The sequence below is a fragment of the Pleurodeles waltl genome, chromosome 9 (genome assembly GCF_031143425.1).
Source record: "Pleurodeles waltl isolate 20211129_DDA chromosome 9, aPleWal1.hap1.20221129, whole genome shotgun sequence".
In the NCBI taxonomy this organism is placed as follows: domain Eukaryota; kingdom Metazoa; phylum Chordata; class Amphibia; order Caudata; family Salamandridae; genus Pleurodeles; species Pleurodeles waltl.
Window position 1 is genome coordinate 228836011 of NC_090448.1, and position 17593 is coordinate 228853603.

The 17593-nt window shown below is 42.7% G+C and overlaps 1 protein-coding gene across 1 annotated transcript in view; it reads right to left on the bottom strand.

Moving 5' to 3' along the window:
- The window catches only part of DNAH1 (dynein axonemal heavy chain 1), an 827745-nt gene that overhangs the window by 730606 nt on the left and 79546 nt on the right, over positions 1-17593 (bottom strand). The window contains exons 7-9 of the mRNA XM_069206595.1: positions 13523-13684; positions 12256-12508; positions 854-1011 (exon numbers count right to left, since the gene is read on the bottom strand). Coding sequence (XP_069062696.1) covers positions 854-1011; positions 12256-12508; positions 13523-13684 — 573 coding nt within the window. The remainder of the gene's footprint in view (positions 1-853; positions 1012-12255; positions 12509-13522; positions 13685-17593) is intronic.

The window sequence follows — 17593 nt, forward strand, 5'->3', positions numbered from 1 at the left end:
ATGAAAAGAGTAACATGATCCACCTAAGTGCACAAGCTATGAACTGAGTGATCTAGCTATGAGTGCCACCCAAACTGATGCAGATATCAAATGAATCAAGGTGCTTCTAGGTACACACATGGGCAAATCTCATGAGTCAGGCTTTTTCACAAAAAAAGTTATATCAAGGATGGTTGCAAAAGAATGAACCACTAGATGTGCCCAAGACTATCGAAGATTTAACTCCATGGAAGGAGCAATTCAATAGGGTGAAGGAACCTCCATTACACAAAGACACCACAACATACTCTGAAAGAAAACACTAAACTTTAAACAATCCAGACTCTCCTTTCCAACCTTACAGTGAAAGTATTTCACTCTCCACAATGCTGAACTGCATGATTTCAAAGGAATAAGTGTCCAGAAGTATTGAAACTATGAACCTGAAAGATGGACAGCCTGAGCCCATTGGTGGTGTAACTGCACTGACATACAACCCGAGCTATGGAAGGGAAAACGGAATACAAGTCAGGCCAGACATGAGTAAGTTGAATTGGCAGATGCACACCCTATTGAAGTTAACATGATGAAAAGAATGCCCTAAATTATGGAAGAAATAACCTTTATTGAAGGAGTTCTATAAACTGTGGAAAACAACCAATTAAGTGAGCACGCCACATTAGAAAGGAGTAAGCTAGAAGGAAGTTGTCCACAAATTATTGAATTAGTGAACTGTGTTTGAAGAACTCTATCAACCAAGGAAAAATATGACAATGTAAAGACTGATATGAAGGAAGGAAAATCTTGTCCCTGTATTGGAGGATACTGAGGGTGCACTCACATGAGCAGATAATCCATGTAAACTGTCACTCACCTTTTTTCAATACAGGTTCTACCATTTTATCTGGAAGCAAGACATATGAATACATCTGCGGTTTGGAAGAGACGACTCGGTCAAAGATCATCTTATTCATAGTGCGTGAATACTCCAGACTCACTTCCATTTCCAGATGGTTCATGTGATCCAATAATCTAAAGGCACAAAGAAGGCGGTTTAGCAAGTAGACATACTGAGAGCATCTTCTGCAGCATATAGGAAATGAGTATAGGAAGTAGAGATGAAATGAGATGGGAAATGTGTATAACACAACTGGAAAAGTAATGATGTTTATGTAGTACTTGCTACTGTATTTGTGCCACACTTCAAAGTGTAAATAACCAGTCTTATTAGTTCACATTTTAATGGTATTCAATTTACCTACCTCAAAAAGATAGAAGGGCTTGTTGGCCTGAATGGGATTCAAACCTGTGATCTCTAGGTCTGATACATGTAAACTTAACAAGTCTTTGACCTGAAGGTATGGGAACTAAGGGCTGTGAATAATGATATCTAAGGAGCATCAGAAAGCAAGGAACAGGAGAGTGACTCAGTAACTTAGCTGAAGCTTGTCTACCATTGTGACTTTTATAAATTCATCAGACCCCTCAACAGAGCTGTATTACTTTTTAGAGGCTCATGGCCTGATTGACAAATGTAAGTTGCACTTTTGAGTAAGTTTAGGCTTCGATTTAAATTTACTACTTTCGGTATTCACAAACTCTAAATGCAAACTTACTACAAAAGTACAAGTTACATGACTCCACCCCCAGAGCAATGCAGTTGGCCTACTCTTGTGTGGCTGGGCGACGTATCTCTATAAATCCCTCCGTGGCCATCCCTAAACCCCTAAAGAACATGTAAATGACCTTCAATAATGTCTTTTCTGCAAGAGACTCTAGGTAACTGCAGATTCCCCACCTTTTGAATAACGTCAGGAGTCACAAAGGATTTGGAAACGTTTACATAGCAATTACCTTCAGAACATACAGGTGGCGTCAACCGGCATTGTATTGTGCCGTGCCTCTCCGTAGCAGGCCAGTTTGATGTCAGGACCAGTACAAATAAGCCACCTGCGGCGTAGGTGTAAGTTTCTTTCTATACTCCGTCCATGCCATCAAATGTGAAGCCTCAAGAAACCACCTTAATTAATCGAGGGAGTGGGAGAATGAGCCCGTCCAGTGTTAAGTTTCCTTATTTTTAAACACAATACACCGAGGTACACTTTTCCAAAAAGTGAGCTATTACTCAGACCCTACTAGGGGAGAGAGACCAGGTGATCTAAGCAATTATTTAATTATAAGCAAGAGCCTTAAGAAACAAATAATAGTCAGTGTTCAGAATTTAAGGATTGGCAGCTTGTTATATATGCCTTCTAAGAGTCCATTCTTCAGAATGGGGAGGTCAAAGGGTAGGTGAGGAATCTGAGGTTAAATAGCCTGCACCAGAAAAGGCATTACCAAAGGTAGATATCAAAGCAGTACCCCTCAGGTGATGGGTCTGTAAAATGGTTCATACTAGGAAATCTTGCATGACCGAGAGGGCAAACTGACCATCCCACCTAACATGGTTATCCATGGTAGAATGAGCATGCAAGCCATCTGGAGGTGGTCTCTTGGCTAGTCCACAGCAGATGATAATACAAAGGACAAACCACCTAGAGATGGTCCTCTTCTGCACTGCCTGTCCTTTTTTGCTTCAAAGAAACTGCTAAATAGCTATTCATCTTGTCAGAATACCCTGGCTTTCTCAATATAAAAGAAGAGAGCCCTTTTAGGATCAAGACAATGTAGTCTTACTTTTTTTACTTCCAGCTGGTGAGGTGGCACATAAAAAGATGACAAAGACGAAAGGGCATGACTACTTTGGGAAGGAATGCTGCCTTAGTACGATGGACCAACTTGTGTTGAAAGGAGACATGAGAAGGCACTGCTGATGAGGCCTGAAGTTTAACCATGCGCCTAGCAGAAATCACAGAAATGAAAAGCACCATTTTAAAAGTAACCGTAAAAACAACTGTGCACAGGCTCAAAAGCCAAGCGCATCAGGTAAGTCAAGACTAAGTTCAGATCACATTGTGGCATTATAAGTGGGACAGGCCCGAACAGGCAGATCAACCCCTTTAAATGCATCACAACAAGTGATTTAAAAAAGAGATGGTTGATGTGGTAACTGTAGAAAGCTTGGCCTTGCTGGGCCAATGGTAAAGTAACAAGAGGATATCAGAAAGATAAGCCTGTAAGGGCAGGATATGATGGGAGGAATACCTCACCACAAACTTCTCCTAAAGTGGTGCATGAACAGTTTTGGTGGACGAACACCTGGCTGCCAGGAAAACACTAACTACTTCAGGAGAAAAATCAAAAGCCATTAACTATCACAGCTCAATCTCCATGGATGGGGTGTAAGTTGCATAGGTTTATATGTAGATCCTGACCCCATTGCTGCAACAGTGTGGTCTCCCGAAGGGGCAGCTGGATAAGAGGAGAAAATGCTCATGGCCAGGAGGTCTGTATACCACACTCTCTCTGCCCAGTCAGGAGCCACTATGATGACTTGTGCCAGTCTTTCTTGATCTTTTTGAGCACTCTGGGCAGGAGTTGGAGTGGTGGAAATGTGTACAGGAGTTCCATGCCTCAATGCGGGTGAAAAGCATCTTCTAAAGAAGACTGCCTTGGGAATTCCAATGCGCAAAAGTTGTGACACTGTGCGCTCTCTGTGGTGGCGAATAGATTGATAGAGGGTTCCTCCTATTGTTGGAAGACTCCCTGTGCCGCATCCAAGTGTAATTGCCATTTGTGAGCCACTAGGCAATGTCAGCTGAGTTTGTCTGCCTTGGCATTTAAAAACCCTACCAGGTGTTAAACAAAGAGGGAGATGCCCTGAGCGTTCTGTCACTTCCAGAGAAGTATGGCTTCCTGGTACAGGGTCCACGACCCATTCTGCCCTCTTTGTTGCTATAACACATGGTGATCATGTAGTGTGTGAGCAACTTTACTGCTCCCCTTGATGGTTGGGAGGAATGCCTTCAGTGCCAAGCGAATCACTCACAACTCTAATGATGCGTTCATCAGAGCTGTTATCTCTGAGTGGATTAGGCAGAGGGGTCTGCGGCCGCTCCAGTTTCAGTTGAGGAGCCACCACATACAGGTCTTTTGCATTTTCTTTCCACACATAGGTGTGATCTGGCATATTTTCTTAGTTCCGAGCACACTGAGACTTCAGATTCCACAGCACAGCCCGCTTGTGCCATCTGGTGGGTTCCACAAAGAGGACACAGGCAGTCAAGAAGCCTAGAAGCCTCCGAGTCGAACCTCATTGAGACCCATGCTGCATGTCGTAGCATCGTGATCATAGCTTGAATGTCCTAGACTCGTTGTGGCAGAGGGATGGCTCAGAAGAGTACGATATTCATGATGGCTCAGATGAACTGGAGCTGTTGTAAAGGAGTCAGGTGTGACTTTGGCACGTTGATAGAAAACCCAACAGTATCAACAGATTGGCCATTGTCTAGAGACAGTTGATAAATGATTGGGGTAAATCTGTCTTCGGTATCCTGTTGTTGAGCTCTGGGAAGACTGGTATTCCTAACCTCTGCAGATGGACTGTGGCCACCACCATTGCCTTTGTGAACACCTGAGACACCCAAGGGAAGCAAGCAGAATTGAAAGCTCCACTGGCCTACCTGAAACCACAGGTAGTGTCTGTGGGGCTAAAGGATGGGGGCGTATGTATCCGGCAAATCCAGCACTTCCATCCAGCCTCCTGTATCGAGGCCAGAGAGAATATGAGCAGGAGTGAGCATCTTGATATTGTCCTTCCATCAGAAGAAGTTCAGAGGGTGTTAAGCCAAGATTAGACGAAGGCCTCTGGTCTTTTTCTGAATCAGAAAGCAACAGGCGTAACTACCAATTTCTGAAACAGACACCCTGTCTATTGGCCCCCTGGCCAAGAGATCCATAAGTTCTACTTGGAGTATAGACAAGTTGTCCACAGGGAAATGTTGTGGTGTGGGTGGCATGTATAAAGGGTAGGAAAGGAATTGTAGAGAGAAACCTTGTTCCACAATCTGGAGAACCTAATGATCTGAAGTGATTTTCCTCCATCCAGGAAGATAAAATAAAATGATTCAACCTCCAACCAGCTGATTGAGTACCCATCAGTACATCATCAGTACATCATCAATAAGTGCCTCTAGCTACAAGTTCTTTATAGCCCTTAATAACATGGCAGTGCAGAGACTAACATAACTGTGTCCATATTGGACCACATCCCCAAGTGAAAACTCTTTAGTGGGGGTATGCAGGAAACTGGCTATGGCATGTTACCTTGACATAAAGGAAACTGGTCAGGATTCAAAACCTTGAGGGAAACTGACAATAACATCAGCCTCAGCTTAACAGAGGTGGACCACTATGTGTTAACTGCGCTTATTGAAAACTAGCCATGATGTATCTGTAAATAAAGTAAACCGGCCATGATATGCCACCAGTGAATAATGGAAGTTGTCTCAACTGAAAGAGAGGATGATATGCCTACCAGCCCTAATATTTACCTTTAGCCACATACCATGTTCTGCCTGCTGTGATCCATATAGAAGAGGTTTGTTGGTGGTATAAATAACAGAGCTCTAGGGAAGTTATCTGACATCGAGGTGGGGACGTGGAAGACCTGGTTGAGTGTAGGATGCAGAGAAGCATGAAAGAGAAATTATCTTCATGGTGATTTGGGTATTCTTAGATCTCAAACTCCCTCCTTTACTACTGCTTTGGAATGTCTCTACAGCAAGCATGATCCTTCTTGCACTGTAAGTGTTGCCAACTAGTTGTGAATGAGGAACATTAGCAACAGCAGAGAAGGATGCAACAACCTTAAGGGTGATTCTAGTACTTAGATGAAAATTAGTTACTCACTTGTAACTGTAGTTCTCCAGTATTGGAATCTTTCATAGATTCACATGCTTGAATCATTCCCCGTTGTCGAGATGGGAGCCCCCGGTACAAATTACAGAAGTAGTGTTAAAATATATTAAGAAAAGGGCCCTAGGCCTCTTCAATTTAACAGTCTATCAGAGTCATTTTTAGGAAAAGGACCAAACTTGAGCATCCACCAATCAGACCACACCACCCTCTAGAATCCTCCTGAGAGAAGCTCCAGCACCTCAGATTTTCCAAGCACAAGTGCGTTAAAGAGAGGAAAAGAGAAAGAGAGAGAGAGAGAGAGGAAGGTGAAAGTGAGCATCTCCGGGGAGGTGGGTCGGTCGCATGTGAATCTATGAAAGATTCCAATACTGGAGAACCACAGTTACAGGTAAGTAACTAATTTTCTTACTCCAGTATTGGAACTTTCATAGATTCACATGCTTGAATCAGAGTAGCGAGCAGTACTTATGCACATTGTAGCATTGTAACCATGTATGTCACAAAACACCTGCATATGTATATGTATATATATATATATATATATATATATATATATATATGTATAAATAAATATATAAAGGAATACTTCAAACAAAATACCGTCTGTCAACCCCATTTTTACTTCTCTTCACTTTTCTCTGTTTCCTTTTTTTTTTTTTTTTTTTTTTAAACATAATAATAAGCATTGAATCTGTAGCCAAACATAAGAGACATAAACAATGTGCATACCTGATATAGGATGGAGGGATGAAAGAGATGGCTCACCTTCACCTGAAGAGGTTCCTGAGGACTGCTTGGCCCACTGCTACATCTCCTTGAGATAGTGCTTCCAAGCAGTAATGTCTTGTAAATATATGGCAGCTCTTCCATGTTGCTGCTGTGCAAATGTCTTGCAGGGAAACCCCTGCAAACAGCGCTGCTGAGGAAGAAATTGCCCGAGTAGAATGAGCGCGGACTGATGAATGCAGAGGTTTACCCGCTGCTTGATGGCAGAATCGAATGGCTGAAGCGATCCATCTGGATATACTCTGCTTGGAGAGCGGTTGGCCTTGTCTGGGTGCACTGTAAGCTGCGAACAATTGATTAGAGCGGCGAAAGGACTTAGTTCTGTCCAAGAAGAACTGAACACATCTCTTAACGTCTAAGGAGTGTAATGCTCTTTCCGCAGGAGTAGATGGATGTGGAAAAAAGGTTTTAAAAGGGCTCGTTGATGTGGCAGTCCAAAGGGACCTTCGGGATGAAATGCGGGTTTGTGCGCAGCAGTAGTTCGTCTTGTAAGAACGGCCCTTGTATGGAGAGGGCCTGTACCTCACTGACCCGTCTGGCTGATGTGAGAGCCACCAGTAAAGCAACCTTCCAAGAAAGGAATTTCAGAGAGGCTTGATGAATCGGTTCAAACGGATACTTCATCAACTGTTCAAAAACAATATTCAAGTTCCACGAGGGAGGAGGAGGTCTGAATGGAGAAAAGACCCTGAAAAGTCCTTTAAAAAAACTTTGATTAAACGGGAGGAATGCAGCGAGGGTGAAGAGTCTGAGCGCCTGTATAATGCTATTGCAGCCAGATGCACCTTTATGGAGGAATGCGCCAGGCCTGATTGCACTAAATGCAATACATACGGCATTATTTGTTCCGGTGGTGAGGACAGTGGATCAATTTGCCGCTGGTGACACCAGAAACAAAATCTTTTCCATTTGCAAGAGTAAGCCTTATTAGTGCTATCCGCTCTAGCTCTGGACAAAATGTCCCTACATTCCTGTTGGATATTCAGATGTGCAAGCTCCCTTTGCCCAGGAGCCATGCTGACAATCGCATCGACTGAGGATCCGGGTGCGATATTTGTCCTTTGTTCATCGTTAGTAACTGTGGAGACGGTTTCAGTGGAATGTGAGGCTTCATTGATAGAAGAAGAAGCTCTGCAAACCAGTGTTGGCGAGGCCAGTATGGAGCTATCAATATCAGGATGCATGGCTCTGCCTTCATCTTCGTGAGGACTCTTGGGATCAATGGAATTGGAGGAAAGGCGTAAGCAAAGATGTCTGACCAAACTATAGAAAACGCATTCCCCCAAGATCCCTTTTGGTGATGCCAGATTGCAAAGTACTGGCATTTGGGGTTCCACTTGTTGGTGAACTATTGTTGGCGTTCCCCACTGGGAAAAGATGTAGTCCACTGTGGACTGGTCCAGCTCCCACTCGTGGCAGCTCGATCTTGCTGAGCGAGTCCGCTATCTTGTTCTCTATCCCCGGCAAATGCACCGCTGTGAGTCTGATGCCTTGCTGCAAGGCCCAATTCCAAATTCTTTGGGCTTCCTTGGAGAGGGTGAGAGATCTTGTGCCTCCTTGTTTGTTGAGGTAATGCATCGTAGTGGTGTTGTCTGTTCTTATTACTATGTCTGATCCTGCTATTTTTGGGAGAAAAGCCTGCAATGCGAGATAAACTGCTCTGAGCTGTAGCAGATTGATGTGCATCACTCTCAACTCTAGTGGCCACTTGCCACTTACTTGAAGATCTTGCAACACGGCTCCCCAGCCCTCCATTGATGCGTCCGTAGTGATGGTCCATGGAATATTCCAGGAGCTGATTTTAGGCCAAAAGGGAGGACACGAAATTGAAAATGGCTTCCGGCTACCATGAATCTCAGGTACTGTCTGTGGGTAGGGTGGATGGGGATGTGGAAATATGTGTCTTTTAGGTCTAGTGTAGACATGAAATCTCCCTTGTTCAGACGCAGGAGGACATCCTCCAGGCTTATCATGCGGAACAACTGCTTTTTTAAGTAGATGCTTAGTTCCCTTAGGTCGAGGATCAGCCTCCAATCTTTCCACTTCTTGCGAATGAGAAAGAACCTGGAATAAAACCCTCTTCCTCGCTGTGACCGAGGAACTTTCTCTGTAGCTCTTTTGAGGAGCACCTTGTTGATCTCCCTCTTGAGTTGTTCTGGGTACCTTGAAGGAGTCCTGCGATGAGGATTGGAGGGAGGTAGTTGGATAAACTCCAGAGTGTGGCCCTGTTTCACTAATTGGAGGACCCACTTGTCTGATGTGATGACTTGCCATTGCTTGAGGAACAGGGATATCCTTCCGCCTAGAACCAGAGGAGGAGAGTTGGGTGTAGCCGGCGCCTCAGATGTATCAGGCTCTACGAGCCGAGTGTTTAGCAGGGCGGGTTGAGTGTCCCCTAGTGCCAGATCTACCATAAGCCGCTTGCGGTGGTTGTCTTTGTGGGTAGTATTGACAGAACTGGTGAGAGGAGGAAGGATAGGTTGAATATCTATATTGCTGATATCCTCCCCTATATGAAGGCTGTCCACGTTCTCTAGCTCAAAAGGAAGGCTTTCGAAACTGGAGAGTCCCTAATGATCTTGCTGTATCCATGTCGGATTTGATAGATTGTAAAGCCTCGTCAATATGTTTACCAAATAATGCCTGGCCATCGAAAGGTAGGTCTAAAATCTTATTCTGTACCTCAGGCCGGAATGATGTAGCCTTTAGCCAACCTTGTCTCCTAAGTACAGCCGCACCTGCGAGCTGTCGAAATGCAGTCGTGGCTATGTCCATTGCACAGTCTATAAGTTCAGCTGACGTGCGCTGACCTTCCTGCAACGTCTTCTTTGCCTCTGATCTTCCGTCCTCCGGCAACTGGCCAATATGTGGGGCGATGTCTGCCCATAGCTGTCTGTCAAACCTGGCTAACACCACTAGTGAGTTAGCAGCTCTTATCACCAGGCTAGCCATCGAGGAGAACCTCTTCCCAATATTGTCTAGCCGTCTACCTTCTTTGTCTGGAGGTGCAGAAATCGGAGCAGACGGATTCTTGGACTTCCTCTGTGCTGCCTGAGCCACCACTGAGTCCGGATTAGGATGACCAATTAGACATGCTGGGGCATCGTCTGGTGGCTTGTATTTTTTGTCCAATCGAGGCAGCACTGCTGTGAAAGTAGCAGGATTGTGCATCACTTTTAGCCGTTCTTCCCATAAGTAGCTGACCAGCAGAATAGAGCGCACAGATTTCTGAAATGGCTCTTTAAAATCATAAAGAAAACAATCTGTCTGTTTTGACGGCATTGGCAAAGTGAAACGCTTAGCTGCTCTTTCCAGGAGATTATGAAATCCTCCGATGTCGTCTGGAGTGGACTCCACCTTTGATTGGGAAGGAGATGGAGGAGCAGGAATAATGTATTCATCCCACTAGGAATGAGTGTCAAGGAGCTCCCCTTCTTCGTGATCACGTTCCGACATTTCAGTGTCCTGGGGTAAAGTCATATCCGGCGTGGCCACATTTGTTAGAGGTAAAGAGGCCGGTCTCTGATGTGGAGTGGTAACCCCGGAAACGGGCGATGGAGGAGGTTGCTCCCCTTAAGAAGGAAAACGCCTGCTGTAATCAGCCAGCATTGCTCGGAGGTCAGATAGCAAAGAGGTTGGAATGTATGCCCCTTCTTGATATTGTTGGTCTCCTCCATAGAATTGAGGGTCATAGGTTTCATCAAATTCGTCTTCGTCCTGATATTGGACATTCAATTGAGATGGGCTATTGGCTGTCCCAAATGGACCCTCGTCGTACGAGTCTTCATCCCCCCTCTAACAAGTGAACTGGTATGAGAGAGGTCACCTTACTAGGTGAGGTGTGCTTTGGGGTAAGTCTTTCTTGTGTTTTATGCTGTTTTTCCCTCGTCGACTGTGTCGTCGACGGCGCAGACATAGACTTCGTTGACGGTGGAGTCGTCGATGGCAAACGCATGGAGATTTTGATCAATGACAGCCTTACCGAAGACTATACCGTCGACGAGGCCGTCGACGATGGTAAAGCAGATACCGTCATAACCGTGGTCGACGATGATGAGGTGTAGATCTTCATCGACGGTGAGGTCGTCAATGCCGCTCTCGTCGACGGTGGGGCACTCGTCGTTGACGATGTCGTCGTCAGAAGTGTCGTCGTTGACGGTGGCAGGGTGTAAGTCGTCATTGGCGGTGGAAAAGCACTCACCGACGGTCTCGTCGACGATGAGTCCGTCGTCGACGGTACCTTTTTTGTAGAAGTAGATGAAGGCCTTTTGAAAGGCACAGATGGAGGTACAGAGGATGACTTTTTATGCCTCTCAGAACTGCTGGCATGACCTCTCTCCCCTTTCCTGGAAGATTTCTGAGGTGAAGTAGAGGGGCTACGGCCCTTGTAATACCCTGAGGCAGTCTTTTTGTGGGCTTTTCTTGATTGTTGGGAAGGAGATCTTGTGTCTGATCTCGCCCTTTTTGATGATTTTTTGGATATTGAAGAGTCATCACTATCAGAGTCAGAGACTGGATTATCTCTGTATTTAAATTTTTGCAGCCAAATCAATAATCTGCCTTCTCTATCCTTAAGAGTCTTAGAGGAAAAGGTACGACAAACCTTACAGTCCTTGGCTGAGTGGTCTGGATAGAGGCAGTATATACAATCCTGATGAGGGTCTTCAGAATGTAGTCTCTTCTTACCACAAGTTTTGCAATTTCAGAATAAACCCTTATTCTCTTTGTCAGACATGTTGAAGGTGTTAACCCCAATCAGTTCAAATAAGTTTTTAGCAGAGAAACATATGTTCAAGCTAATCCAAAAGGGGTGAATAAAGAGCAGAGCTCTGAGGAGACTCCCTAGCACGACGTGCAGTAGAAAATCTGAGGTGCTGGAGCTTCTCTCAGGAGGATTCTAGAGGGTGGTGTCGTCTGATTGGTGGATGCTCAAGTTTGGTCTTTTTCCTAAAAATTACTCTGATAGACTGTTAAATTGAAGAGGCCTAGGGCCCTTTTGTTAATATATTTCAACACTACTTGTGTAATTTGTACCGGGGGCTCCCATCTTGATGACGATGAATGATTCAAGAATGTGCATCTATGAAAGTTCCAATACTGGTGTAACTTGTTTTCTCACTTTCATGACTAGTTTAGAATGCTTGCAGCGCTGGCTGGATCTGTCATGCAATGTTAAGAATCTGAACCAGTAAGGAATTCAGATGAAAGACAGCTTCTGCAGTAGAATCATATCCATTATTATCAATCTGAGGAGTAAGCAGATGAGAGGGCCAGCTCTGGCAGTAAAGCTACTGTTACTATCATGCAATGGGTCACAGAGAAAAGAGTGTGCAGTGTAGTAAGAACTGCAGCAGCCTCACAATTGTGATTGTGTTGGAAAATATGTTAAGCATTTTCATGCTATTAAAAGATACCCACTAAGCCTGTAACACACTGTCCATTTACTCACTGGAAAGTGTGTGAAGGACAGCTTTCAGCACCATCTAACATAATTACACGAGGAAGCATATTCTAGATGTTGAAGACATTCAAACAGGGAAATGTTAGAAAATATAATCATGGAATAAAATGAATTAGTAAAAGTGATCGAATAAAATGCCCATTTAAAATGAAGGTGCTTGTAAATATACATATATTAAAGGTGAGTAGAATGGGAGAAGAGAGATCAGAGACACTAATCTTCATACATACCTATCATCTTTTTTCAACCTTGCAGTGCTCAGAGCAAACTGCTTCATTTGGTTCAAAGTCTGCTGTTCCATGGTCCATTTTTTATCCAATGGCATGCAGTCAAGATAGAGGTTGTACAGTAGCCATGACTCTGTCTTCTTACGTAAGGAATTGGCGGAGATCACACGCTGAGCAAACTTTCTGGGATCTTCAGCTGCAAACTGTATGCGTACCCGGGGTACCCAGTACTGACAAGGCATCAGTGGGGACCTTCCTGTGGAAATCAGGGAAAAGTGTTAAGAAATTATGATATAACATAACAACAAACGTCCAACTAGGTATCACAAAACCACAAAATATTTACTTAGTTTATAGTTAGTTATGATTCCTATCTAATGACAAACACGTTTTCTTGGACATGTGTAAATACTGTTTTGCAGAGACCTCATTTTTTAACATTCTTGAAATTCATATATATGTATTATTAGCATGCATAGCATAAACAGTTATCGGTCTGATTGATATACAGGAGGTCTACAAAGAAATGTTGTGGTGCTCTGTGTGCTAAGTGAAAGGCATAACAAATGAGATATAGCCCAGAAGCATGAGCCAAACCGAAAATGAAAAATCCTTGTTTTGATTACACTTGGAAATTCACAAAATATATACATTTCCATGTGTATTGTGTATGCCTAACACTAAACCAGTGGAGTTTCCACCAGTGCAGAATCTGGTCGCTTTGAGTGCAATTATCCTTTAACTTCATTTTCTTTTTTTTTTTTTTTTTTGCTCTCCTCGTGGGTATATTTTTTCATGAGGAGAAATCCCTTCTTCTGCACCCCTAAAAACATGGGTAAGTTTGTGAGTTTTTTTTACATCCAAAGGGAAACTTACCCCAGCATTTTTTGTCAATAAAGTTAGATGTGGAAAATGGATGTGGAAAGTAATTGTGACTAGATGTGAATTTCCACAAAGTTAAGACTTTGTGGATGTACACAGCTTTTACAGTGGCTGCCCACCCTCTCATGGGATCCCACACTTCGTGGAAAGTGTGTCCTAACAGCAGAGTTAGTGTGTCCTAACAGCAGAGTTAGCAGGTAGAAGTGTAGAAAGTGTAAGACAGAGTCAGAAAATGCAGCAAGTCAGATTTGAAAACTCATGAATTCAACTTTTTGTGGTCACAACTGTAGTACACAACCACAAAGTGACTCAGACTTAAAATGTTGTACGGCATTACAGACTTCCTTTAAAAAAAATCAGTGGGATCTTGTTCAACAGTACATCATACCTGCTGCAGTTACACCTCCGTTCAGGATGGGATATCCATTAGCATCTCTCACCAAGTTATTCTTAGTGGCCTTATGCACCAAGTACGTTTTCTTCTGCTCATCATAATCCAAGACGCCTACACTGTACCATTCATAAATCAATTCATGACTCTTGGGGTCCTCTGTAGCGGAAGAATGAAGAAAAAAACCGTAAACCACTATTTTTTAACCCCCTTTCCGCCACTTACTCACCCTAAGTGCTCGATTTCGCCACTGCATTTTGATCCAAGCAATAATTTTCTCTGTCTTCATTCCCCACTACTTAACATTCACTAAACATTTCTTCACCATACCAAATGATTACCCACTTCTTCTTTCACCCCCTCCTCCTACTGCTCCACACTGCCCAGTATCCCATATATTCACCTAAAAATTATAATGGAGACAATTGAGATTCCCTGTGCCTTGTACATAATCTACCTAAACTCTATCTCCAAACCCTCTAATCCTCTATATCTTTTGCCTTAGCCTGAAAGTCTTTCTAATCTTGTCTCTGCTGTGTGTTGCTGTGTCTACGTCCTATTTTATCTCCATCTCCTAATGAGTTAGCATAACTTTATTTTCTCCAGAAAGTCGCTTCACACAGATATAGTAGCTTACAATAGAGTACCGGGCATTGAACATCTTCAGGGAAGAGGGCACAAACGAATGAGATTTCACTGACTAAGCCATATTTCTGAGGCAATACTAACCAATTTAAGCTCCCTGCCAAGATTCAGCGACTAAACAGAACTGTTTTTGGAATGTGCGAATGCTCATATCAATTCTGTGGAAATGATCGTCATTTTCTTTCAAACTTCAAGAAACACTGGAAATGGTCATAAACTTTCTGCAGCTTACTGAGTGAAATATGGGCATTTTTACACAGAAGCAGGGATGAGTAAACAAACATAATGGATCAGAAACAAGATTGCTGATAATGGGGTAACAGTGAGGAGCTGACCCAGAGAAACAAGGATTGTACAGGGGTGGGTGAGGAACAGACCGAGGGTGCAAAGAGGATGCAACAGAAAAGAGGATCAAATAAAAAACAAACAAAAGAAATGGATAAAAGAAAAGTAAACGAAAGTGGATCGCGGCAACGCTGACGGGACATGGACAAGACAACTCCTCAATTAAGAGGGATGTTTTAAAAAAGAGTCAAGGGTAAAGCATATCGGTAAAACATAACTCTGCTTGCCTTGAGTACCTAAGGAAGACATTTTTTATCATTAAGAAAGCCACAAATCATTAGCAACTGTAACATATGAAAAAACGTTCCTTTGGGCAGAGATGTAGATATGCATTCTGCCCTGAAATGTTAACTAAGAAATGTTTTTTTGTTTTGCAAAGGGATCGGTATAGATGCTGTACTCTGGCCACAAACTTGCTTCCTCTACAAAACTAAAGGCCAGCGAGGAAATGAAATCTGCCTCTTTGTTAAGGTTTATGTGTATGCAAATACTCTTTTTCAAGCTTCGTTTTCTTCTCTACTGTTGTTCTCGACACCTTTTCCCACATTTTATGTCCATTTGCAATGGCACTTAGGTCGCTGACAACACATAAATGAGGTTGTGGAAATTATAGGTTATGTAAACAAAATGCCATACACAACTTGTTTTAGAATGAAGCGAAGAGTTAGTTAATATCAATAATTTTTTCTTCATACAGCTAAATTAAGGACCACGCCAGGTAATTCCAGAGTGAAGCAGTAACGTCACTACACAAAAATGATTTTTGGGATCCGCACTTAACGGAAATGGAGCTAAAGGAGGAGCAACACGGCAAATCCATCACAAGCCCTTGTTCTCAGAGCCCAACATGATCGCAAATATGGCCTTTTCTTGTTTAGATAGAGTACTTATTGCATGTTTTGGATCAAGGGAGTAAACAAAAAATAATAATAAAATAGATCACTTTCAAACACATAGTAAATGGAGCAAAACAAACTAGTGAAACCCTGCCTATGAGGGCCCAGGGAGAGTGGCATAGGGGACTTCTACACTTCCATTATCCCTGAGGAAATGAAGACAAAAATGGAGCTAAATGGTGCATTTTACACAAAACATTCATCTAATTTACCAAAACACTTACACGTTTGCAGGCAATTTGGAATGAAAAGTAACTAAATAATCCAGGAAATCAAAGTCCTTCACTATGGCTGACCCTTTCCAGGGGGACGTGGATGGTCCTCAGAGAGGTTTCTCTCCCATGACAACTTTGAGAAAATTGGACAAACTTGTAAAGTTTCCAGCACAAATTCCAAATTCATTAGCTGAAATAGCCATAGACTTAATCTGCAATTCTGAAGGAGCACTCAATAAGTGTTTCAATACTGTCATAGTGTGCCAGGCAAGTCTGATCTTCCCAGACTTGTTAGAGGGTTCATCCGCCAAGAAAATACAGTAAAAGAGTACCTACCATTGAGCACTTTTCAGTCCAATCCTATACATCTGTAAGACGCAAAAGAATCTACAGCAGTAATTTCGGTATTCAAATTGTCATTTTCAATGTCTGTCTACCATCCTTTGTCAAGTCTATTTTTTTACCTCATTTCAATTTTTTAACCTGCCCTTAACGAGATTGTCAGTCACACATTCTGACTAAGAATAGTATTGTAGCGGGCTGTGAGAGGGGGGTGAAAACTTGGTAAAAGTTTCATAAATACAGAAATCCACAAATCAGCAAAAGGTTTATCAGTACAGGGATCCACAAATCATAAACAATTATGAATTAACAACCATATCAACAAGAGTCTCTATCATCAAGGAAATAGTATCAGTGTCAGTAAATGAACTCAAATATGCCATACAAAAGCATATAGACTTTTTCAATTAACTTTCTGTCCTCCCTAATTCCTTATTTTCAGTCTTCTCTTTTCTTGCATATCTCCATTTTTTCTTTCCTGTCTTCTCACTTCCTTCCTGGAATCGTTCCTCCTCCTTCTCCCTTACCCAAATCCTTCCTTCTTTTAACCACTGAATTTGTTCTCCCCCACCTTCTGTCCTTCCCTTTCTTGTGCATCTATTCTTCCTTCTTTTGTCTTCCCTTTCCAGCTTCTATCTCTTCTTTATAGCTCTTTCCCCAACACCCTTTTTACACCCCATCTCTTATTACTCTTGCATTGCCTATATTCCCTTTCTCCTGCACTCTTTTGCCTGTTGTCTTTATTTTTTTCCTTTCTCTTCTCATAATTGCCATTCCTTTCTCTCTTTCACATAGTTTGCAACCTTTGAAAGTCCATGCTCCCACTCAACTCTGACATGGAATTATATTGCAATTTAAGAGCCCCTCCACTGAGCACACTAAGCAGAAAGGGCCCACAAAGAAAATTGTGAAGGTATAGCTTGACTAGACCTGTGAGCAGCAGAATTGAAGGATGCGGATCTTTAGTAACACAGCACCACACTACACCTTTTGACAAAGCACTGTCCCCCCACTCATGTCCTTCTCTACTTTTTTGGAGGAATTAATCCTTTAGTGGGGAACCTTAACCTCTTATTCTCTCCTGAGCTCTATTAATGAGCTGTTTCGAATAGAACTCTGTTATGATTTTCGAAATAGTGAAAATAAAAAGGGTGTGCCTGTAAGGGAAGGTGAAAAATTACCTTGAGGGTGCTATGATTCCACGGCCTGACACTTCCTGCAACACTTGATCCTTTAATCTTCCTTTGATCAATCACCAGATAGAGGAAGTGAAACGGTCTGATGTTCAGGCTAGAATTAAGTATTTTTATGTCGCACCCCTTTAAATTAGGTTTAATTTAATGTTTAGTGATTGATTCAGAAAGCCATCAACACCTATAATGTTAACTTGCAAGCTCAAATGACTTGAGCACAAGTGCAAATTAGCTTTAGAAATTCAAAAAAGATTAATTTGCACTCATAAGGGACTTACTCATGCACAATAATGGCCTATATTCGTGTAATATTCAAGGAGTCATTTTCTTCCAATGGTGTGGCATGGGTGTTCAATGACAGAGATGCCATGGACAATTTGTTAACACCCTCAAGTCAATGGGTTTGTGAATATTCACAATCTTTTCTAAGGC